This window comes from Branchiostoma belcheri, unplaced genomic scaffold (genome assembly GCF_001625305.1).
Source record: "Branchiostoma belcheri isolate BF01 breed outbred unplaced genomic scaffold, Haploidv18h27 scaffold30, whole genome shotgun sequence".
Taxonomy (NCBI): domain Eukaryota; kingdom Metazoa; phylum Chordata; class Leptocardii; order Amphioxiformes; family Branchiostomatidae; genus Branchiostoma; species Branchiostoma belcheri.
In genome coordinates, this window is record NW_017803910.1 from 1,078,425 (window position 1) to 1,103,611 (window position 25,187).

Genomic DNA, 25,187 nt, shown 5'->3' on the forward strand with positions numbered 1-25,187 from the left:
AATGGACCCACGGTAGCCTATACAAATGTACTAGATCTTCTGAAGTTTTGGAACAACTTCCTCGCTGAGGTTTTGGGACAACCAGTTGTGTGTTGCCATATCAGGCTGGTGGAGACTATACAGCAATGTAGCTACAGACCATCTCTGGCAGAGCATATCCTGCTCGGTGGAAGTAGCATTATTGCAGTCACGTCGCCGTGCTCAGTGGGTGCGCCGGGCCGACCCCCAGTCTCACCCGCACAATCACGGCTTTACCCCGGGGACTTCACCACCGTCACCACTGGCAGGGGTCAGCTACCGGAGCAGCCTGTGCTGCATCATGGTGGGGCCATTAACAACAGCATGTTGCCATCTTACCTGCCCCCTGACTGTATTCTACGTATCCGGTAAAATTATTTACATGAAGTTGAGAGTTTCATGGTCACTCTAGTTAGTTATGAGACCGAACGAAACAGGTTATTCTAAACAGTTGCCATAGATTTCTTCTAGATTTTACCAGGTAGAAGACCATTGGAAGACTTTGTCTCACAGAGCCCGTATGCAGTCATTATGCACACCGGCAAACATGGCCGGGCCCTGGTGTTTTAAAGATTACACATGCTGAAAGCGGCTTGTTCGTGATAAACCACTTGATGCATTTTTTTTTCACATATAGCAAGTAAAGTGGAAAAATTTGCCGCATGCCAGTACTAGAAGCCACACTAATGGGAGCAACCAATAGGGCAACGTTACTTGTGACGTGACTTTTTCTGTCCAATCATATCCCATGCTGTCTTATTGTTTTCTAAATGGAACTTTAGAGAGAAACTTTGTCTTGCAGTGCCATCTTGCGGCTTTTATGGTTACGGCGGACATTTGGTTGGCCAAAATGTTCTGTCACTGGACGCCTCCTAGCGATATTACTACAAAACTGCACGGCCTGCTGGCCTCAAATACAGAGTATGTTAGAATTTCATTACCTCAAAGCTTTGGTATGTACACGACTGGCCAAGATTGTCGTGTATTTTCCCCATTAGAAGACATTGCTGACATAAACCCTTTCCAACGACAAATATCACAGGGCCCTGATCGTAAAGAGGGGATTTGTAGGTGGTCTCCTATGCATAATTATGTTAGTCGAGGGCAGCAGGTGTCAGCTACACAGGTTACTAACGAGATGACCTCTCCACCTTACAACTAGCCTTTCATGTCTAGTATAGTACAGTGGTTTTGACGCGCGTTGAAACAGTGACGAAACTTTAAAGAATTGCATAATATTTAGTAGTTATACTACCTTAGTAAACATGATAGGAAAATAGAACACTAAAAATTATAGAAAAGTCGGACACAGACATAGTTTTCAAAAGCAAAGTCTTCTTGCAAAGAAGTCTGTTGAGATGCCAGAGTAACATCAGTCAAAATATGTCAAACGTAAAGATGTGACAAAGAACATAATCCTGTGCGTTTTAAACAACATTATATAACCAGGACCCTTGTCATTTATCTTAGTTTCTGTACCATGATTCTAGTGTACACGATCAAAAAATTACCTCAGATAATCATAAAATCGTACATCGTTCTTTTAGAACTATGACCCATGCACTCTGACATCTGACCTTAGTGACATGACGTCATGAACATAGAGTGTCACACAGAGTGTCGAAAATTCAATGAGTTTCCATTTTTGAGATTTCTTTTTATTACACAGATTTGCATTTCTTTAGGTCATTGTAAACTAAATCCTGCATGAATTCATGAAAAGAACCAAGTAGGATTCTTAATGAAATCAATTAAGTATCCAAGTTATACTGAAGGAGAAATACAACTAGCTCACAGTTGATGAACAACCACGTCAAAATGTTAGTATCAATAATCTGTTTGGTGTGTCTAGAAGTTTGCATCGCAGAAAAGTGTTATCTGTGACTGTCGTTCCCATGGTTGGGGCGTTGTCGTTCTCGTTCCCATGCCGTCGCCTGTACCTGTGGTGGCCATCGGGAATGCGTCTTTCCAGGTCCTGAACAAAAATAAAATTCTTTATATTAGTCTAAAATGAAAATAATAAATGAATACGGTCTGCTAACTTAATGAATTGAGAAGCAAAAAAAGTGGGCTGAAGTAAAATGGTAATTAACTACGGACTAGATACATTACGTTATAACATGTTGTCGACTGTATCTGTCTACCGAGCTACAATATTCTTCTCAGCAATAAGATTTCAGAAATTCGTCATGGTATACCACAAAGCCACATGAAAAAATTAATGGTAAATATCTGTTAATTTTAACAAAAATTAAACATCTCATCAATGGAACGTGGACATAAAACTTAAACACTACTACTAAATAGATGTGCGTTATGTAAAATTTGTAACCGTCCTATTTTAGAAAACTGAAACAAAAAACAACCAATTAAGATAAAGGGGGCATTATAATGATCTTCTATCATTATGATGACTAATTCGGTATCATTTTACATGAGTAGTTCTTACGTACATAGACGCCTCAAAACACTTTGATTGTTTTTCTCGTCTGACTTATTTGTGCGGTTGAGAACCTCTAATTGCCTCCTCTATCTCATGCGCAGCGTAGTGGTAATGAATTAAGCCCTCGAGCAGACAACCTGTCAATTAATTAAGGTTGATTGCACAGGGGAAAGACCGGGGTTACGAAAGCCGGAAGGGCATTGGCACAGTTACAAAGAGACGTGTAGAGCTCAGTAGTTGCCTAACATACGGGAGGAATGTAGCGAAAAGTCATTCATGATTTACCAATGATCACAAAAACATTAGTTTTGATTAACATTTTGTGTTTCAAACACGTAAATGGATATAGTGCTTTAACCTAGTTAGTCTGAAAATCAGGTGTAATTCAATAGCTGCAGTCCAACTGGTCCATATTGGATGTCTGCGGACCAGTCGTGGAGCAGCCAAGCCAGAACGGCTGGGGTTGAGGCTATAGGTAAACTGGAAGGCGCTATGTTCTACCTTTTCCGTTGTTAGAACATTTTTCCCATCAGCACGTTCCTGAGGTTCGGCCTCTCGCGGAGTGATCTGGAACCCTCCTGCTCGCCCTCTGCGAACCGCTTCACCGCCTTGCCCTGCTGCTTCGCCGCGATTTCCCTGAAATTGGCACATGTTGATCATAATCTAAGTATCTAAGTTGGGTATACATTCGAATGGATTTTGATATTACCATTATACCATATACCAGGAAGGAATGGGATAGAATAGAACATTATAGAATGAATCAGAATATACATAGAATAAAACAGAGAACAGAATAGACAAGATCATGAGAATGGAATGGAAAGGATCAGGATAGAATGAAGCAGAATAGAACAGAACAGAACAGAATAGAATAGAATAGAATAGAATAGAATAGAATATATAGAGTCGAACAGGATAAAATGGAACAGAATAGAATAAAACAAAATAGAACAGAATTGACTAGAACAGGATAGAATGGGATAGAATAGACATGACAGAACGGGCTAGAATGGAATCAGCAATAAACAATAGAGACGACTCACATGAGCATGTGGACCAGCCGCCTGCTCCGATGGTTGGGCCGGGGGTGAGCGGTGACCAGGCCGCCCCGGCTCCACCTGCCGAAGTAGTCGCAGGACGGAGACATGAGGTCCGGCGGGCAGTCGTCCTGGGCCCGCACGGCGTGAACGGTCAGGATAGCGGCCAGGAGACACGGAAACAGCAACACGGTCTGCATGGTCTGTGGGAAAAATTCAGGATTTACGTCAATAAAGAAGCGACAACATTTGTACGGAAACGCCATAGGTACTAAATGATATGAACCTGCTAGCCTACAGTCATATTTTCCTAAACTTACATGATCAAGCCCCATTTCAAATCTTCATTCCCGGCAATTCTAGATTTTTCCCCAATTTCTCCAGTTTGAAGGTTTATACCGTTTGTAACGTCTACCTTACCTTACTCTTCAACTTTGCGTCGACCAAACCAATAACGACCGGAGTATTTCGGCTCAGAACGAAAGGAGAACAGGCACGGTGATAAGGAAGCGCAGGATCCTATCTAACTACACCGATGAAATGATTCGAAAGAAAGCCGAAATTGAGACTGACTTCTCCAGCTCGGGGATTGACTAGTATCTGAGGCCGGACGGACAGAAATGCAGAGAGCGGCTAGTCTGCACGATCATTTAATCTGACTGGTCCACGTAGGAGGCTGGGAAGAACAGAACAGAGAATTGTCTCGTGAGACCCGATCCTCCTACGTGAGGAGACCTGATGTTTGTAGTGCAGGACATCAAAGTTCCGGCCTCCCCCTGCACAGCTCACCTCTACACGCCCGGTGCACCTGTAGCACTAATTGGCTCCGACCAGGACGCCAATAAGCCCCGATTCAGAACCCTTTACGAAACCACGTCGCGCGTCATCAGAGACTAGCCTCCCGTCATGTGTGATTGCTAAAAACACGTCGTTTCCTGTGAGGTGTGCATCCAGAGTTATAATTTTTGAACAAGATGGATGACAACTAAGAGATGTTTGAAATTGCTCTGCCTGAAACGATTCTGTGAAGATTAAAACATGAAAACACAGAAGTGGAGAAAGAACTCACCTGAATGTGATAGGCTGCTCTAGACGTAGTGTTAGCGCGTTTGATGTAGATTTTCCCTGACTTTGGAGAACTAATCAATCGTGGTAGTAGATAGTTTGCGCGAGGTTTCTTGCAGTTCAGGAGGTTGAAATTTGAAATTTTGAAGACCGGGCTAGCGGATGCTTTAGAAGATTAGTAGTCAGGTTGATTTGAAGTTCTCCGTTGCTGTGACGCAGTGAGGTCTTGGTGAGCCCGCTGTGTAGGCCTGGCACCGACCGGCCGGGCTTATATAGCCAACCGTCGCCGCTTGAGGTCCGCCTCTTATCTCCTCCCTACCTTCAGGTGGGTCCAGTCTTTGTTCGGGACAAGTCTGTTTGCGAATACTTGTCTCGACCTATGGTTCATCGGCTAATGGGAGGAAACGGTGTTTAAAACATTCACAAACACTGGGTCGGAGATAAGACTGGAGACCTATTAAAGAGACCAGGCAAGGCATTGCTCTCCAACTCATGCTACTAATGATCTCAACGAATTCTCAGAAGCGCTCCAATTAAGAAACAGACTCACGGACCTGGAATAAAGATGACAAAGAGACGAGCCTGTTGGTTTGTTCTGTAGGGTTGTGTAAGGGACATATCGTTTGATTTCGTTAACATTACCACTAGTGAAGTCTGCAAAATATTACAAAGAGTGTCTAGGGGCAACACATATCCATATTTACGTACCAATCGTCTTCATTTTCTTAAGGAAGAGACGGACAAAAAGATAAAAGGAAGACAAGACCATCGTACGGTGGCTTAATAGACGTTAACTTCCGTATATAAGGTTAAATGCATATAATCAATTCAAGTTGTTGTACGTGTATATTCATATCGCAAATAAGGGCTAAGTACAACTAGAATAATATTACCAAAAGTACAGAAAGGTAAATAGACTTGGGCTGACTTATCTCAGAATCCTACCCACGAAATGTACCTGTATAGAAATGAAGTCAATTGGAGCGTCTGGCAACAAAAATTAAAGACACTAAATGCTGCTATACCTAAGGTGGAATCCTTATTTTTCAATCATGGTTTTAAGATGTGGTATTTTAGTCACCAATGGCCGCTACAATCACAGTTCGTTGAAATCAGAATTATCTTTGTCAAGGCATATCAGAAGTTAATGTCCGCTAATTGTTGGGTGATTGAAGCTTCCTTGTACGTCATTTGAACTGAGGCGTGACCGTTACACGTTGAGTTACTATATAGCTATAGAAAGAACAAGATCTCATTAGTGATGCAAAGCGAACGAAGTACTAGTATTGTAAGTTTTGTGTGCTTTGTTGCCTTTTAAATCATACTTCTACCGCATGAATCATATTCTTTCTACTAAAGCCATTGGTTTTGTAAATTAAGATGGATCCAGTTTAATTTGTTCACTCACTGTTCTAGAAAGGGGAGTGTAGAAAATCAAAGGCTCTACGGACAAGGCCAGACTGGAAACATTCCTGTTAGTAAATTTTGGAAAAGGTGGGACATCACGTCTTCCATGGTCTACAAAAGAGAAGTCAAACCCCTCAGACATAGTTTTAGACATAGCTATACCTTTTATTAGGTAGATTTTGAAGTTATTCTGTACTCTGTTTCAATGTTCTTTTATCATTGTTATTTACAATTAGCCTTCGGGCAGGGATTTTCAATAAACTTATCGGTAAAAAAACGGGCCGATAAGCATCCACTCTACGGAGATATGTACAAAGATAACTCTGGACCCCCGCGGAGCTCCTAGCCTGCCGGGGGGTACAGTTGGAGTGACCGTTACATTTAAAAAAAGCTCACTTCAAGTTGTTTTTCTCACTTATTTACACAATTGTATCTTGATGACACAAAAAGGTGATGATCACGAATTCTAAAAATCGACAGCCTGTGGGGGGCTAGTTTCCTCTGAGACGTCCTTCAACTTTGTATGTGTTTTAAGAGTGTTTAAAAAAGGATATGATTATTAAATTATAAGTTATTTGTAAAACGTTCATGGCCAGTAAAAATACTAAAATACGTTTATCATAAATTTTCAAAACGTAGAATTTAGAGTCGAATTTCTTGCAGAATCTTGTCTTCGAAATAAAATTTAGAAAATGCACAGCCGTTTTTCATATCACATCTGTTATCTACAGTGTGCAATGTACGTACATGTATGCCCGAATCGAGCTCGATATCTAAAAGTATATGTGTACTTCTTCATAATTATAAGACCAATAGATGAGGTAACTGTGTACTTATTTCCTGCTATCTATCAAGAGTCTGCCCAAGGGTTCACTGTTAATTTGCTATTGCATTCCACGTTTGAAAGTATCCGAAGATTAAGACATTTCTAAAATTCTTTCTTCTATTAGACGTCTTGCAAATAGCAACCGTGACGATGACGTCACATTGGTTTCCATGGAGACCACGCCCCCTCGACCCCCCCTGAAGTGTTGATAGTCGCGGGAGGGTCCTCCAAGGACGGACAAGTGCCGACAAATGCCGCCGTAGTCAGAAAACACCCCTATTTCCTTCCTCGTTCCGCTTTAAAAGTGCTTACAAGTACTTTCGTAGAAAAACACAGAGAGTTAGCAATGCTGTCATACCAGCATATAACAGCCTCCAGTTTAATTCTGGACTTCCAGTTTAATTCCGGACTAACTCCTATATCTCAGCAACCTTGCATCTGGACGGGTTAATATAGTAAACTACAGGTAAAATGATAATAATAATAATGATATAAGAAATGCGTGGTAGCCATCAAGGACCCTTTAAGGATTAACCCAATTCTGCAGAATTCTGGAAAAACTGGAGCCTGAATTCTGGACTTGGGTTAATCCCCAAGGGGTCCTCGATGGCCGCTACATATACATATTGCTTACATCAGTTTTACCTATAGTTTACAATATTAGCCCATCTAACGTTAGATGTCAAAGGTTGCTGAGATACAGGAATTAGTCCGGAATTAAACTGGAAGTCCAGAATTAACTGGAAGCTACTTAGTGTATAATGCTATCTATGGTCCCTCAAATGCTAGATTAATGTATGGAGCCCTTAGTATTGTGTAGTGGACATGGCATTACTGGGATAATTGCTGTCAGTGTTTTGAATTGCTTAGCAATTCTCCTAGCATTCCTTCAATTATGCATCTATCAATCCATCCATCTAGTCATACCCATCTATTCATTCCTTCGTAAATTACTGTGCTCTGATCCATGCATTACACGCAGGATATTATATCAGGACAAGGTAACTATTGAAGTAACAGAAACAGTCGTTCATGTTATGTTTGATCCATCACGTTTGTTTCTTTTGATGGAGTCTCGCTGTCACCGTAAAGGTCAAGAGGTCGTGACCCTGCGCAGTGACCCTGCGCATTACACCCTACACCTGATGACCCGCGGGAACTCAAGAAACATAAGTCCAGGACCTACAAAACCTGTGCGTTTCATGTTTCAACCATCAAGGGTTTCTCATATTTTGGCACACATATAATAATTCACCGGAGCACTCTCTGTCGCTTTTGAATAAAATGAAACCTACCATACAGAAGGTACAACAAATGGGCTTTGAACGTCACTCATCTATGCTAAGTTGTAACTCAAAAACCTTTAGTCCTTCAATTTTTCGGAAGAATATAATATAAAGTTTCAAAAAGGCCAAATTCTTACTACTAGTACTTTATCTATTGGAAGATCTGGCCTCGTTTCAACACACACGCACACGCACACAAACACACACACACACACACACACATGCGCGCGCGCGCGCGCACACACACACACATACACGGCAGACACACACACACTCATACATACATACATACACGTACACAGTCATATACTTTGTACAAATAGTTACAGACTTCTCAAATGTCAATGTCACTTATTTCTGGCGCGTGCCCTGTTATATTTTTAAGAGCTCTAATCGAGGGTTATGCCACCGTAGTTGACGAATAACCTATATCAACAGGTGCGGTGACTTACATAGTTTTATGTGGTTATGATAAGATGTGACAAGTAGCGATAACATGAGTCAGCGGTGTAGGATGGTTCACGCTCATAATTATGTGGGAAATGTGGGCTACGATAACTTTGTGGCACATTCCGGGCAAATATACACATTTAGAATCCTTTCCTTGCCAGCTTTATTTATCTCCTTCGTATTGCTAAATTGGGAATGCACATATCAAATAAAATATTAATGTTTTGCAGTAGACTCAAATGCATAATTAGCCTCTATGATCTGTGGGTTTAATATGCGTCATGGCACGACATATGCTGGGATACTAGTATTAGGTGTTTTTACGTGGGCTCTGTCAGAACTTGTGTCAAAGTATTCGTTCCCATTGCAAGCTGGCTCTTCAATGTGCCACGCAGTATAATCTGCCAGCTTTAGATTCTTACTTTTCTAGAAGTTCCATAACAATTGCATATTATGTAGGCGTCTTAGAATAATGTTCTAAGGGCAAATACTAGTAGCTTTCTTATTGTTTTCATGTGGATATCTTGTGAAGTAAGAAAACGCTATTTTCTTGGTTATAATCATTTATCTCAAATGTTTTGAAACAGGTTGGACTTCAGATTATACATTTGTTGTATAATTGCTGTGCGATAAAGTTCCCATGTGTTACACGAACCATGTGTAATCTAAGGCCCTTTTCCCTGTCCGGAATTGTCCGGATCAAACCGAATCAAGCTGAATTGATTCGGTTTGATCCGGCTTGGAACCGGATTGAAGCCGATCTATTTGGTTCGAACCGGACAATTCCATCCAAGCGCCTAACTCTGGTCAATTCTATCCCTGAACACGTGTCGGTACTGTAAAGTATTCTCTGGGTCACAGAACGGTCTATGTTGTTTTCGTCGAGCGCACGCAATCAGGCACATTCCCCGTCTTATCTTCTGTGAAATACTCCGCATAATTCTCTTATCAAACACCGCGGCAGACCACTTCAGACGCCCTGACCTCCGACCTCACGCATCAGGAGCATATTTGTCCGCCGGGTAAAATGGAGGTCAACAATCTCTTTGACCCGTCCTCATTAAAATGGCGACTACCGCAAACTTCTACCGTCACGCTTTCTTGGGAATCTGGAAATGCACATATGATACATGAGGCGGTTGCGTTACTGTACTTTGATTCACACTCCATTGTTAAACCTAAAGGCGTCCAGTACAATTTCTGCAAAAAAAAGAGAAATATTCTGGATTCTTAGCACATGTTCGTGTATTTGAAGCGATTGACATAGCTCAAAAACAAGCTACGTGAGGCATAGCTTAGAACCAGCTTACAATATCAACAAGTAACCGTCAGCGACATCACATTTTTGCCTCATGGATACCAATGACTAATACTACATTAACAGAAATTGACCATACATGAAACTTTATAAATCCAATTTTAAGGCCTTGACATTAAAATTAGTGTCTTTATCTCGTGAGAGTTATGTAAGAATGCTAAAATCAATGCCAAGGAGATGTTTTTACAATATATCCAGCCGAGTTATCGTCGGCGCACGATGGAATATGAACCATATGCCGCCACGTGCCTGTAATGCGAGAGCTCGTGTTTTGTATGACTATATGACACAAGGTTAGATTTTGCAACTTTGGTGCTGGAACCATTCCCTCTAGCAGACCCCCAGGACCCATTAGCACGGTAGTACACCCGTCTGAGAAGATAAACTGCACATCAATATACAATGTTCTGAAATTTGAATTAACAGCCGACAATAAGTTGGAATTGGCAAAACATTGAGCACACATTCAGCTACAATGTAGGCCTATCAAAAACGGGACCTAGTCATTAGATATATAGGACGTCGATTCGTTCATAAGTCTAAACGATAAGAAGTTTCAAGGGCTCTATTAAACGTTCCATTTTATCAACTCAACAGTATTGGCCTAACAATGAAGTCATCCCGGCCACCTAGTAAAAAGGGAAACCACAAGAGATATGTTGATCAAAGAAGCATCTTTATTAGAGGGCTCTTCCATAAATATACATCCAAAAGATCCCGATGTTCTTCTTTGATCTTTTCTGCTTTTTTATATATACCTTTGCTTGTAACGTTACAGCGAAAACAGTCAACCATGTGTGGTCTTTCTACTGTCTTGGGTTCACAGAATGTGTTGTATCAGGATTGATAAAGCTTGTCACAGATTAGGTGACAGACGGCAGTAATGTCTTAGTGTAGCGGTAGCTCCACTTAAAGTGCTGCTATGTGATAAAGATAACAGCTCGGGCGTACAAAAAGGAAACAAACATCACACTAGCCTTTGATCCTACTGCAGCTGCGAAAAGACCGTACTAAGTGTGATATACAAAAGTGGCAGTTTTACGGCTTATATGCTGTAACAGACGGTTGTAGTACCAGTCATCTGGTATCGGTCAAACACGACTTCAGTGTGAAATCTAGAGTGAATAGTTTTATAGTAAGTACCCTGGAGTAGGTGAGGAATAAAATGCCTGCAGCATTAAAAAAACGTAAAAGTACCTGTGTAAGTCCATTGTCGCTGTATTTGTATAAATCATATTTGATTCTTCAAAACAATAAGCCAGAAAACACAACAACTTGGTAAATGGAATAAAAAAGGGTCAAACCTAGGAAGAAATAACCAATTATTGTATATGTCTTCATAACTATGAGTTTGATGACTGAATGTCTAACATATACCGGAGTTTTGCTACTAGATATCTTATGGAAACCTACGGCTTCTAGTAATATTTCAAAGCAGGAGACCCAAGGCCAGCTCGGGCTCTAAGATTTGAAAGTTAAATTTGCTAGGTGTGCAAGAAAAACTTTTGGTAAACTTTGCGATAATTTCCGCAAAGTGTTAAAATCATCATACACTAGAAAACAAAACAAAAAAATTTAAAAAAATAGGATAAAAAAGTAACATATAAAACTTGTCGGAACAAACTTCTCTAAGGGGAGTGACTTTCGTGGTTATCTTTTTAACGTTTAAAGATAAGTCCAAAGCAGGAAATTTAGGTTCTTTCTGTGTATTATGATTATGTTTTCATTAATATTATGTATCAATTTCAAAGGTAGTTAAGCGCCACACTGCGAGTTATCACTGAAATGCAATGTAACACTTGGTTGACGGCTTTGGGTTCTAGCTTAGCCATTGGGCCTCCGCGTAGAGAAAAAGATGAAAGGCTAAACGAACTCAATGTTATGGTACATTAGATTCATACACAATCTCTATGATCTACAACACTGTTTAAAGAATATACAATGTAGCTTTCTCCACAAGTTTCACAGAGGATACAAAGAATATTTTACATCTTGAGTAGAGTCAGCCTCCGGTTAGATATCATAGATATCTGCACTAAACAGACAGCTCGTAATTATGAATAAGAAATAAATAACGTTTAAAGCTTGCGCAAAAAACTCAACAACTAGGGTTGTCTATGCTAAAGAAAATCGGTTCTACTTAGAATTAAACTGGATTATGAATTAAACTGGATACGACTGTCAATGGCTGTTGCATTGGTTTGTTGTTAATGTAATTAAAACCTGTTAACACTGACAACATCTGGGTATGCGTGAACTTTGACCTTATCGTTCCCTGTCTTGTGTGCGACCCTTGACCCCTTTTGGTAAATTGGTGCAAAATTTTTGATGAGTTGATCTTTATCTTTTTCAATGATTGGGAAGTCACCGGTGGTTAAGGCCTTTCAGTATGCTTTGACAATCTTGCTTGTCTCTTTGAGGAAAAATATGGCTTTTTAGAATCAACAATTGTTTTCTTGCTGATTTAAATTGGCAATATAATGCATCATTTTAGAGAGCTTGAAGAAGTTGTTTCCCCCATAAGTGCAAACGTCACCATTTTTGTTATCCTTCATTTCACAAAACGACTGTTTACAGACTTGCCTCATATAGAATTCCAAAGGTACTGCATTCAAAACTTAATACTGTTGTCAAATATGTCATAGATTCTTTTCTTATTGGCAAACTCAGAGCATTAATAAACAGATCATTCAATTTGTAAAGGGCATCTCCAATACGATAAAGATCTTGGTGAGGCAGACTTTATGGTCAAGATTCAAGAAACGTTCCTCCACTGCACGAGCTTCTATCTTTAAACACACCTTAAAGCATCCGTAAAGGCACAGGCCGGGGGAAGGGACGGAACCTTTACGCGTGCTTTAATGTGTGCTGAAATGTCGTGCAGTGTTTAAGTGCGCGAGGGCTCCTTGAGATCCAGTGGGTCCAGAGGGTCGAGTTCAGGCAGGTCGTCCAGCGTGTCGCCCACGAAGTCTAAGAACTCGCGGTACCCGTCCACCGAGCGGATGAAGCGTTCCCGTTCCGCCGCCAGGGTCGCCCTGCCCGCGTCACGCACCATGCGGAACCGGGGGAAGCTCTTCACGGCCAGCTCGTTGGCTGTCGGGATGGTGTTGGCCAGGAAGTCCACCAGCCACTCCGCGTACTCGGACAAGGTCTGGACCGGCTTGGGCGAGACCGGCTGACCTGGAGAATGTACGGAAAATGTCATGTTAGATCTTGAACTTCGAGTTCGAATCCTGCCATGCTACCGATCTTGTGCCCTTGTGACTTTCCTCACACTAAAAATAGCAGTCTACTGTGTTGGTGGTGGCTTTCCACACAATTTTTTCAAGTCGTCTACAACTCAAGACGACTGTAGCTAGTCGACTTTAAAAATCTCTGTATAAAGAATGTTTTACACTCACGTTTCCTGTCGTCTCTAAACCTCGGCGCGGGCTTGAGGACCACCTCGCTGATGGGGATCTCCGCCATCCGCCCGACCTCCATCAGCACCATCTGCAGCTGCGTCTTGATGTCGTACAGATGGTTGATGAAGTCGTCAATACTGCGGATGGAAGATGGCGGCATCGTAAGAAAAGCGTTGCCTCAAGAAAAATCAAAAGCCAATGTGGCCTAGCCTCTCCGCATGGTATGGTGTGGTAACCAGGCTATATGTGGCCTGGTTGCCATCCGTTTTGTAACGGGCTCCTTGCACTCGTTACACTGTTTTTCATTTTTTGAGTACAAAAAACGGATGGCTCCCAGGCTAACGTTATTGCCTTGCACTGCACGTCGTTTTGGTAAAGTGTGATTTTCAAATACATGTGTACAACATACACTACTACTCACTGATTTTTGCCCTTTCTACTTTAACACGGTCAGCGACCAAATTTGATAGTAATGACATATTGATACATGACACACAAACGAAATTTGAAATTTGAGGGATTCCCACCAATGATCACCGCCTCCGTGAAAAATATATATGAGTTTTCTAAACGAGTCACCACCAATACTGTCACGACACGACACGACACGGCATTATCAAAGGTAACAAACAACTTACAACTTCTTCAGTCGGTTGATAATAACTTCCTTTTCTTGACTAGTCATGCTAGTGAGATGAAACAAAGATTCAGAATCAAGTAACAGTCCTATTCACAACGTGGGTGTTATGGTGTTGTGCATTAAGGTACGTTAGATGACGAGTAAAACGGATTAGACCAGATGGTCAGATTTTGAAAATGTCAGACAAGAAACAAGATATCACAGCTCCAAATGAAAAATTAAAGGTCAGATCCATTTATGCTACGCGTGATTTTTTTTTAAACTTCAGCAGATATTCATGACATTTTAAGCGACATGTAAGAGATTAACCTAACACATCCTGAAATGCTTACATAACAATAACACTGCAAAAACCATGCATTCACCCGAAAAATCTGGCCTATGTGAACAGGTGGTCAGTATAGACTGTATTCTTAATAATGCTGGTGTCAATGGAAAAACTATCTGAGACCGCTAGAAATGTTACATTCTTTCTTAGGTGGAGCTGGTCAGTTGTACATGTGCTTGGAGACATTAGCCTGGGTACCGTTTGGGTTAGTTTACAGACCGGTAGTGACTGTAGGAGAGGGATGGTACCCAGGCTACTAAGACATGTAAAGACATGAAAAAAGGCCAACAGCTTGCTAACTCACATGTCCTTTGTCCTCTCCATGGCGTCGCTGAGCTCTCTCTGCCAGCGGATCGATCGCGATGGCTGGTTTGCGAGCTGAGCGTCGTTGATGGGAGGGTCGAACTCCAACATACCAAAGCGTTGCAGCGTGCTGGTGGTGTCCCTGATGTAGTTCATCAGCTTCTCCCTCAGGTTGCGGACGTAGGTGATCATCTCTTTGACATCCTCGGGCTCGGGAGAACCGTTCAGCTTGTCGTAGATGGGCTGGAAGTCGAACTGCGGCTGGTCCGCCTGAAGCTTGTCCAGCAGCTCCGACGCTTTGATGTAGGCATCTATGGAGAACAAGTCATCGGGTTTAGCCTCTGTTGGCGGCTTGGGGGTCGTCGGTGCAAGCTCTGCCGGGACAGGGTCGAGGTGTACCCCGCCGGCTGGAAGGACGGCTTCCGCTGCGGAGTGGTCAGCCTGATCGAGATGGACGTCCACGAGGAGGTGGAGTATGTCCTCGACTTCGCTCGACGAGAAGGCGACGTCCTTCAGCCCGCTGTCTTCGGGAAGAGCGTTAGTTTCCTCCTGCTTGGTGGTGTCGGTCTGTTCGACGCTCGCGTGGGCAGGCCCGAGCCGATCCACGCTGAAGGCGGCGACTTGGAAGGCGGATATCCCCGCTAAGTGCACGATGCACTGTACGATCACGACACAGATAAAGAGCTGTAGGGCCGTCATGTCGGTTGTTGTCTGTAAAACAAGAAAACTAACGTCAAACTTGAATCTAGTTCTCTAGTGACGCTGAAAAAGAGTGGTGGATGTTACTCCCAACGTCCAGAAGTCCAGTACGTAATGTATCCAGTGGTAGAGTTTGAATTTTCTATGAGTATTATCAATTGTTTACCTGGCGGCCTAACCTTCACTAACGTAGCGCGAATCTTAAAAGCTTCGTGATGGTTGACTGTATCCACTCCGGAAATATGTGACCTATATATGTCTATAACACGTGGAGGCGGTCGTTGAATGTCGCACCGTCTCTTTCCCTATGGTAACTAATCCTCCCAGTGACGCCGGCTTTCCTGGATGGAGGAACTACATGCGTAATTCTGGCCGTACTTGCCGCACGGTGCAGACGGCCGCGCGTCAGGCGACTGGCGGTAATTGTTGGAAGTAACCCCGGCACGCGGCTGGACTCCACACCCCAGGGTAACGACTCGTGCTCGTAATGGACCGAATTGAATGCACGCTGTGTGTTCTTAGGCTGGATGTTCTAGCGGGAATCAAATTCCAACCTTCAAAGTCAAGGCCCATGACGTTCATCGGGAAAAGGATGCATTTTCACCAGAGGAAATTGTATTCTGTTGCGGTCCTAGGTGTGAATAGTCCCAATCAGAAACAACCCATGGGTAAAAAGGCTAACAAACTAGATTCAACGGAGCGATAAAAGGTGGCGAAAGCTTTCATGGATGGATTCAAGGCAGGAATAAGGCTAAAAGTAAAGTTTGACGGGGTATGTTTCCAGCATTATGGAAGTACCGAGAGTTAAGATGACGCAACGCCAGTCTGGTACATGCCATGGAATTAAATGATGATGAAACCCCCATGAAACTATTTTTAAAAACAGTAATAATATCCTTTACCCACCGTCAAAGAATAGACATATAGCAAACATAAGCCAGTCTGAGAAGATCTAATGCTACTAATCTAGAAATAAAATAAACTATCTTAATGAAGCACAATGGTATGTCTAACCGGCGAAAGGAAGTTCAGAGTTTGAAAAGATATGTGAAAATGGAATACAACCTTCCGAGAGTTTCTTCGTAAAAGAATCTGCCGTGTCCGGATATCTACACGCCAAACCAAAAAAAGGTACTAGCGATGATTGTTTGCAACTCAATAGACTCAGACGGTTATACAAGACGAGAATTAGACTGAAAAGTCGGGACAAAATGAAATAATGGGCGACGCACCGTCCGCCGGGATGTATATTGAATGTGTACAATCGCGTAAAGTGGGGCAGAGATGAATTATTATCTAATGGAAAGAACACCGTGGGTGGCAGACTGTAACCTTCTTGCTAGAACATAAGAAATTGACGTCACTTCGGCGCCCACCTTTTAGTGGTGTACTAGAAACTCTTTTGAATACAAATGCGCGAAAGTTACATGTAAGCACACCTCAAAGCTGGAGCTTCCTTAAGTGTTAAGGTACACACGAACACAAGGAACGGCGCATTTGCACATGCTTTAGTTGATCCTGTGCTGTGATAAAAGGACCTAAAAGCACGTGGCTTGTCTCGTGGGCTTGAGTTTACTATAGGTCGTTAGTCGTTTGGTGACTGTTTGTGCCAAGTCTGCGAATACGCCGCCAGACTTTCAGTCAGAAAACAGTCTCAGTACAATGAAATACCGGGTTGGATCGGTGAAGGTCGACAATTACATATTTCAATTAAATCTATATAGCATTTCACTTCAAAGTAAATGTTATTAGTCTCGGTCTTTTAGGAGAGCAGTGTTGCTCTGACGAACTTTGAGTCTGGTGTCTCACGACAGACAATTAAAACGCTTTATGCTTGATTACATTTTGATTCGGAGTCTCAATCAAATCATGTCAGACAGTCGAATCAATATCTATAAACCTACAGACGACAAGTTGAGAGAAAACAAAAGCTGACAAAGCCAAGTAAAACTGATGCAACCACCTGCAAATGGCATTTACATTGAGCCGGACGCATGCAGAAAACGTTTAAAATAGAACACTTGAGTGTTTCCACCGTTTGAAAGCTTTCAAATGGTTAGCGGAATAGTTCCTACCTTACACAGTGTAGAGAGGCAGGGTTCTGTTGATGCAAGCTGACGATGTTTTTATCGGATGAGACCCGGTGTCAGCGGTTTGGTCCTTTCGTAAGAAACTGACCAAACGCCTCGCACTGTGCCGCTTTTTGAACTGAGCTCGCGTGGGCTGGCGGGGAGAACTATAAACCAGTCACGAGCACGAGCTCACTAGGATGTGTGCACCCTTCATCCGCTCTCGTTACGCTACAGGTCCGGGAGCCTACACTCACTTCAACTCCTTCATACCAACACCACAACAATAGCAACTAGGAAAATATAGTCAGGTTTTTAATATTTGCTCGAATGTTAACAAAACACGTGGCCAAATGCGATTATTGCTGACAAGCCGCTTGGAAAATTCTGACAGGTACTCGATGGTTTTTGCTCGGTTGTTGGTTGTAGGAGTGGCTGTGGTAACTGTTGTAGGGATTTTCGGTACGTGTCGCCAAATAATGGGACCACCTCGGCGAAACCTCTTGCGGTGACGCAGTAAGAACAAGAGAGCACTTGTGATGGTTGTAAGTGGTACACTGGACGCTTGGTTGCCAAATAAACAGCCCTAAACTGTCCCGAACACCGGTCAGGGCCACGGAAAGACAATCAAAGCCCGGTATTAGTCCCGTGGCATGCACAAGGTGTTCGCTGTTGTGAGCCTACAGACCGAATCTGTTCTAAAGATAGCTCACTTCACACGCACGTAAACACTGAACCAAGTAGCCTAAATACTGTTTTTAGGTTGTCGTTTTGTCATGGATCCAAAGAACATAGAATTACGTCGACAATATCCCCACTTCAGAACTGACAAAGAGGAACAATTAGATACGATTTGTATTATTTGTCGAGTTGCAAGAGTAAACGTACAAAGTAACAAACGTCATGACTGAGCAGTCACAACATTGCGTTGGGGCATGTCTCTTTTTCCAAGCACAGAATGTACTGCTGGACTGACTGCGTAGAGTTTCAGTTTAAGTACTTCGCTTCCCACACCATACGGCCCTTAGCCCTTTCGCCCATGGATAATGCTACAACGTTAAGGGGGGGGGGTAGTCATTGGGACGGGCAATGGTTACAGGAGTCATTGGATACAGACGGCCAAGAAAGACTCCCCTTCTCCTACCGAATCTGCTTAGAGATTAGTTGAAAACGGTATTGACGACAGCCTGCCATTTTTGAGCGAGCATAAGTGTACACATAACATCTCCACGGCCCATTGGTGTTCAAACTCCAGGTTCAAGTGTGCATTCAGCTGCAATTATACAATCAAGTGTCTACATTCCTGCACGTCAACAATGGGGGAATCACGCAAGAAGTCCTCGCTGCTGTAAAAAAATTGCATTCTAAAATTTGCCACAGAAATGAAAATGTGCAGGAATGAAAAGAGGAAAGACAGGAAGGCTCTTCAATGATGGGCGATGAAGAGCCTCTCAAACTCTAGTTCAAGATGAATTCAAAGCTACAGAAATAGGAGCAATTTTAGATGTGTGGTTTATAAATATAAAGTACAGGGTAATTGTTGGCTAACAAGAGTGATTACCATAAAGGTCAAGGTAATATAATTATTGTAGTTGCTCTATCAAATTCTATAGTTTATCTTTCATGAATACCAAAGAGTTAGGTGAGTGAAAAGTTGAGTAACTCATCAGAGAGCAGCTGAACTCAGAATGTAGACAGGTTGGCAACTACACACATCAGATGAAGAGAAGAAGGTTATGAAAGGATGCGGTGGCAGGACAGAATCAACAAAATATCTTGTCCACAGGCATCTATCCAGACAGGACGTACGTCATTTGTGTGGGTAGATGGATATCTGTAGCTGCATCTGCCTGGACAGCTCACGCCAAATTGTGCTGATGAGACCGGCCGGTACATCAGCCGCGGGCGTCGGAGCACCTGACAGCCGGGTCCCTGCCACACGTGTACCGGCTTAGTTGAGATGATCGTACGATGTTTACACGAGAAGGCTTTGTCTCGGGTTTACCCCTGTGACTAAAGCTTTTAATGGATCGAGGCGCTTTAGTCAACATAAAGTGAAGGTTCTTCCAATTCCAGAAAGGTCGGCAGCTGCGGATTCAGGAAAACAGCCGTAATCACATGCATCAAGAGTAGGCGGCATCAAATAAGGATGTCTTGCCGCCAATTCGTATGAAAGGTCGTCATCGTTGGTAAAGAACGCTGTATGAAGAATGTCGATGAATTCGAAGGTTAGACATCCAGTTAATGAGCGAGGTGCACGAGGAAATTGTTACTCAAGCAACTGGATAGATTTGTATGAAGAGTTGTACGACGAATGTTGCACTTTCAAGCCTAAAGATTGGTGAATTGTTTTATTTGAAGTTTGGAGTTAAGTTAGTCCAAGATGCCATTCCATTCTCTGTACGTGAAGTATAGAATCTAATCTTTGGTGTTTACGGCTGGTGGACCATCCCGGGTATGTGCAGACGATATCACTTTGCCGCGTGGCTCTTAGCTCAATTTCCTCTCGCTGCTGTTTTATCGGGATCGGTTCTAAGAATGTCGACACCGGGCTTCCCTGACAGAAGCCAGACCACCAGGGGTCAGTAGGCTCTCACCCTGCCTCGGGGCACAGCAGATACAGGTCACCGAGACCTGCACTGGAATAACACCACACGTAGTTATAGGGGAGAGGCTAGGCCGGGAGCAATCTCAAAGCAGCTCTTTTTGGTGGCTGCAAAGACAGTATCAAATTGGCCAGGCAGTATCCATAGGCCAGACAGTTATATATAAACGTTGGCCACTGGTAACTGTCTGGCAAATGGATACTGCCTCGTCAATTTGACAAGATCTTTGCAGCCACCCAAAAGATCTGCTTTAAGATTAAGGGGGAGGGGGGCGCAGCTACTTTTCCGTGCCTTGCGAGGCGAGCGTTTGCTTACGTCACGTGACGTAACACAGGGTAACGCTGAAAAAGTCCAGAACAACCAGAGGAGGATTACACAGTTCCTGTTTATCTTGTTGTACTTGGCCGTCAGATAAAGAACACCCGATACCACGTGCACCGCTGTACACATGTCGCATGGCCGCATCTTACCCAGTATGCACCGCGTGACCTGAGATAACTTAGGTCTGGACAAAACCAAGAAGCGTGCAGATAAACTGAACTGAAAACAGTTAGCTACTAGCGTAAAAGAACCCAACAAACGTATTGAGTAGAGTAGGGGCGACCCGGTGTGCTTGTCTAAATACCTACTAGGCTAGCCACTAGTACCTTACATTATACCTAATTTATAAGCTTCACTTTAGTTTAGGATGACAAAAGAAGAGGAGGATGTGTTTAGGTACCTTACTTGGGCCAGCATTTGAAAATAGGGGGAATAAAAGTATGTAGGTAGGTACGCATGTTCAAAGTAGGTTTGATTTAAAATTGGGTTGTCACTGTTTAAGTGATCAAAGTGTGGGTCCATACAAGGAGCTTTCATCAGCTCCTTGGTCCATACGACAATTAATAAATAACAGTAATTGCCTTTACCTAACTCGTATGTCACCACCGGGTATTGAATGACATAAATACCTAATAGCGGGACATTGCGGCATGTGAAGTGAAAATGAAATCGATGGAAAGTCGATACGCCAATCAATATGTCCTGCAAGCTTCAAAAGAGAATACGATCCTTCTGACGATATTTTCCGTGTAATCTGCACAGGCTAACTATCTTTGTAATTAAAAGAAAAACCATAGTCATAAAGGAGCATCACTTCGGTAGATTGATGTAGAAATGGGGTGACTTGAGGTTTCACCGATAAGGTAGCCCCTTAACAGATAGTAAGAGAAAAGAATTAAAGGTATTCTATCGAATTTGGCCGGCATCCAAAAAGTGGGTTTCTTGTAGCCAACGTTTCATGTAGCCCACGTACGATGAAGTTTCCGAGAAATTTTACCCTGCACTTTTATGTTTAATGGAACTGAAATGAAATCCATTTCGACAAATTGCGCTTTTAACCTAAAAACCTCACGAGGGTTGAATTGAAGATGGATCGACCACTTAATAACGTCCTTCCGTTTGATATTAACTCAGCATTTTCTGCCAAGGCTCTTCGATCGAATTGACAGGTGACAGATAAAACTCGAAAGATGGGGTGGAGGTAAAATGTGAAGTATTTTGTGCCAAAATCCTGTTTTGTGCCCAAATCCTGAAGTACCGTCTTGTTGGTCTCGTCCTTATACGTTTGTATAAGAAGTTTTTGTTGCAAATAGTTGCGCATTTTGCTGTATGCTCGTAGTCTGGGCGCCATTCTAGTTAGCTAGTTTACTGGTGCTCTCATGCCCCCCCCCCCCCCCAACATTGAGTCAAGGCAAACAAACGTATTAGGATTGTTATAGCCTCCCATTGGTGAGTATATTTGCCCGAAAACAGCAGGATTTATCCCCGAGGACATTGTGTTTTGTGCTTTTCCGCGGAACAGCTAGTCAAGGCGAGTTCACGGATGCCTTTTCTAACAGGTGGGCACAGAAGCGGGGTTGTTGGCAGTTTTGGGTCAAAGCCACGATGTCTGAACCTCCCGCAGAGCCGGGGCAGACATGGCCGTCTGCCAGAGGTCTGTGAGCTGTCACTGGTCCGTCACCGTGTGGGGGAAAACAACCACTCCGCCAATAGATATCAGAGTTCTCTTACACAACTTTGGGAAAGAACTTTCCAAGCTAATTTTTCTGCTAGCTCCCTTGAAGTTCCAATGACAACTTCTCACCACCGATAGGCATGTACTGTAACAAGAAGAAATACTGACTCAACGTGAAATAATCCGTTTGTAGGATTTCAGGAAGGCCGTTGAATGCCATCTACTTCTAAGGCTATCATCGTCATCTAGAGACCTACTGGTTCAAGCAAATGAACGTCATTCCACATTTAACGGTTCTACATACATTGCATTGCCCAACACTATGGGCATTGAGTATTACATTGATCTTTTTATCACCGAAAAGTACTTCTTTAAGAAAACGGGGAAGGTGTTTCCGGACTTTGTGGAAAATCAGTGGCTTGAATCTTCTGGACCCTTCGGTGGTTTCCTGAGTGATGGGGAGGGTTGAGATACCGATAAGTGGTTCCAAACGTGCCATAATGAGGTACAGGCCGTCAGTAAAGGTCTCGGGAAGGAGGAGGTTAGGTCACAGGATAACTGCAGGGGTGGTCAAACCCCCGTGTTGTGAGTAAACTGTGGGATTTGCGCTAAGCTGACGGAAAATTGCTGATACACTCTTGACGCAACGCTTCAACTAGCCAACACAAGTCAACGCTTTTAAAGTCGAAGCAGCAAAGTAATCGGCTCAAATTCAAACACATTGTACGAGCCTCAACGGAAAGTCAACATTATACTTCTCACAACATATACCACCGGTAGACTTTAAGGATTTTTTCGCTCAACAATAGATTTAGGCTGTTCCTTTGGTCGACAATGCTGGTACTCCACAAAAGAGTGAACGTCATGTTAGCTTTAGGGGTTCTGAATAAGATGTAAGAACTTCAAGCGCGTTTTGAAGATCGGTATAGGTCGCGAGCTTAGTTGTCAGGGGCAGCCATATTCCATTGAAAAACAGCGATCAACAAAAGAAGACAAACTGTACGTACAGTTGTGTAAGAAGGCGATAGCAGGCATTAGTTCGTTTCTTAAGATAATCGTCTGTAAACTTTGATCTTGTATCCACATCTTGTTTATAACATTTCAACGACCCCTAACTGTGCCATTGCGTCACAACGCCGTTGGAAGAGGACTTCCTTTCTTACAAAAACTTCCTAAAGCTGCTACTTCAAGATACTGTAACATTTCTGTGACTAAGCCGGGAAATACATAATCAGGATGAAGCAAACATAACGCAGTGAGCACAAACGTCATACGCCAACGCATCCGGATAGAACCGGATTACAACATATGGAAAGCTTTACGTAATGTGTTTTGTTTCCTTTCCTTACAGCGCTTTTATGGACAGTTTGCGTAATAACCTTACCTTCTACTCTCAGCACACTAACGATTCAAACATGTTTGTGATGTAAAGACTTACCATTTATTCGTTTATTACGAAACCTTTTAGCCCTGCTGGGCTAGTCTTCCAACGCTCAAACACATTTAAAATGACATAATTACATGGCACAGAAAAAGTACAGTAAAATTACTTTAAAAGACATAATTACATCACAAAATCAACGATTAACACACAAATACCTTACCTTCATTAATTACGACGCTGGAAAGATGTCTTGGCGGGAAACTGTTTTTCCTGGTGCGGCACGACTTGAAACAGGTGTTCGTCTGGGCGAACCTCGCTTCAGAGGTTTGGCACTCGTGCGGCGCGATCAGACGGCTGGTTGCTTCGTTTCTGAAAGAATCGCTGAGAAAAAACAAGTTTCAAACGCGTAGCACAAGGTTTTCTCAACACTGGTTTTGAGGGAAATGGTCGCAAACGCCGGCCTTGTGCTGTATTTATAGCGAGTATTTACATTCTTGTTCTGCGAAGTGTCGCCGTTATCAGACGACAGCGAGTGCCATACCAGAGAAATTACGTGAGGGAAAGAGAGCACAACTACAAATTACGGCTTTCACTTCAAACGGAAGGCTTATCTGTGAGCTGATAACGGTTTCGCGGTGTGATCTTTCCCGTGCCATATTTGGGATGAATCTCTCCAGATCGTAGGTAGTTTCCAAGTTCGTCCAACGGTTAACATTGAACTTCCTTTAAACCTTATCAGTAAAAAAAAAAGGACAAGATTGTCAAGTTTTGCACGGTTTCCGCTCTTTGGGGCATTTTTGTTCTGTCGCGTGAGTGATGGCTGATTTTTTCCCGCCAATTTTCGTGAATGACTACCACATGGCGGTGGCCGAGAGCTGTGTCTATCATGACTTAAAACATCCGTCTGTGGCTTTTGAGAATTTCCAGAACCAACCGCAGGTTGTCATAAAGAATTTTCAATAAAAAAAACAGAGAGACCTAGAAATACGTCGTTTGCAAAGCCAGCGCTGACAGCCTTACGCTTTCAAGATTAACCAAGGAAAACGATACAAATTACTGCATCAAAACTCAACGGTAGGCTCGACGATCAGGACAAAAAGTTATTTTCTCCAACAACGAAAACAAACTTCCATACCGGAAAATTATTGAAAAGAACGCAATTTTACAGAGTCACAGTTGAACAGTCTCTGTACAGTGCTTTATAGCAACTTATGATAGATGCATATTCAGAAAACCAACCTTGAACAGCGTTTCGCAGTGACTTCTGCGGTGTAGGATGGTATCGCGTCCCGTCGAGTCTCTAGTTCTTGTACCCTGGCTCAGTACGGTAGAACTGAGAACAGGCTGTGCTGAGAGCCCCCTTTATATCCTCATCCACCATCTCTCATCACTCACAACCGGAGGGTATTGTAGAGGTTTACATACTACCTATCTCTTATACGATAATCAGATCAATGAACTGCTTCCGCTGGATGTGCCCAAACCCCTTCAGACCCTCCGACAATGACGATTCTTTGATTTTTCAAGCTTCCTAGAACTGAAGGGCTCGCCCACGCGTCTAGAACAAGGCCTTCCGTCCCACCGGAAAACTTGAGCGGTTGCCCACTCCGGAAAAATTATCACCTGTTAGATCGCGTAGTAGGAAGCGAAATCCTTGATGAAGTATTACACAACAGTTATTTCTGCTGCGGTGTTATGGATAGTCCTCGATAACAATGGAAACGGTTTCAAACTGGAAACCTTTTTTGGTAGGTCGGTGATTTAGCGGAAGTTTGGACAAGGCTGTACTGTGTACAACAAAGGGGAATGTTGGAGCCAAATTTAGCGCGAGGTTGTCCGGTGCGTCCATGTGTTTGTTGTTGCGGTGAAGAAAATGTCAGACGGACGAAGACAGGCTGACGGGCA

General features: G+C 42.9%; 1 protein-coding gene across 2 annotated transcripts; it reads right to left on the reverse strand.

Annotated features, from left to right (window-relative positions):
- Positions 1-1,373: 1,373 nt before the first annotated feature.
- Positions 1,374-24,660, reverse strand: LOC109474301. 2 transcript variants are annotated; one of them, XM_019774589.1, is made up of 8 exons: positions 24,522-24,660; positions 23,503-23,663; positions 14,530-15,239; positions 13,255-13,394; positions 12,802-13,033; positions 3,508-3,708; positions 2,963-3,097; positions 1,374-1,993 (listed from the first exon to the last, which is right to left on the reverse strand). In XM_019774589.1, the coding sequence occupies exons 2-7, from the start codon at positions 23,506-23,508 to the stop codon at positions 2,974-2,976; spliced, it is 1,413 nt and encodes a 470-aa protein (XP_019630148.1). In that variant the 5' UTR covers positions 23,509-23,663; positions 24,522-24,660; the 3' UTR covers positions 1,374-1,993; positions 2,963-2,973. The 2 variants fall into 2 exon arrangements, 1 of the variants encoding a protein (XP_019630148.1); XR_002140473.1 differs by lacking the exons at positions 12,802-13,033; positions 13,255-13,394; positions 14,530-15,239; positions 23,503-23,663; positions 24,522-24,660 and adding an exon at positions 4,571-4,828 and having other exon boundaries at positions 3,508-3,704.
- Between the last annotated feature and the right edge of the window lie 527 nt (positions 24,661-25,187).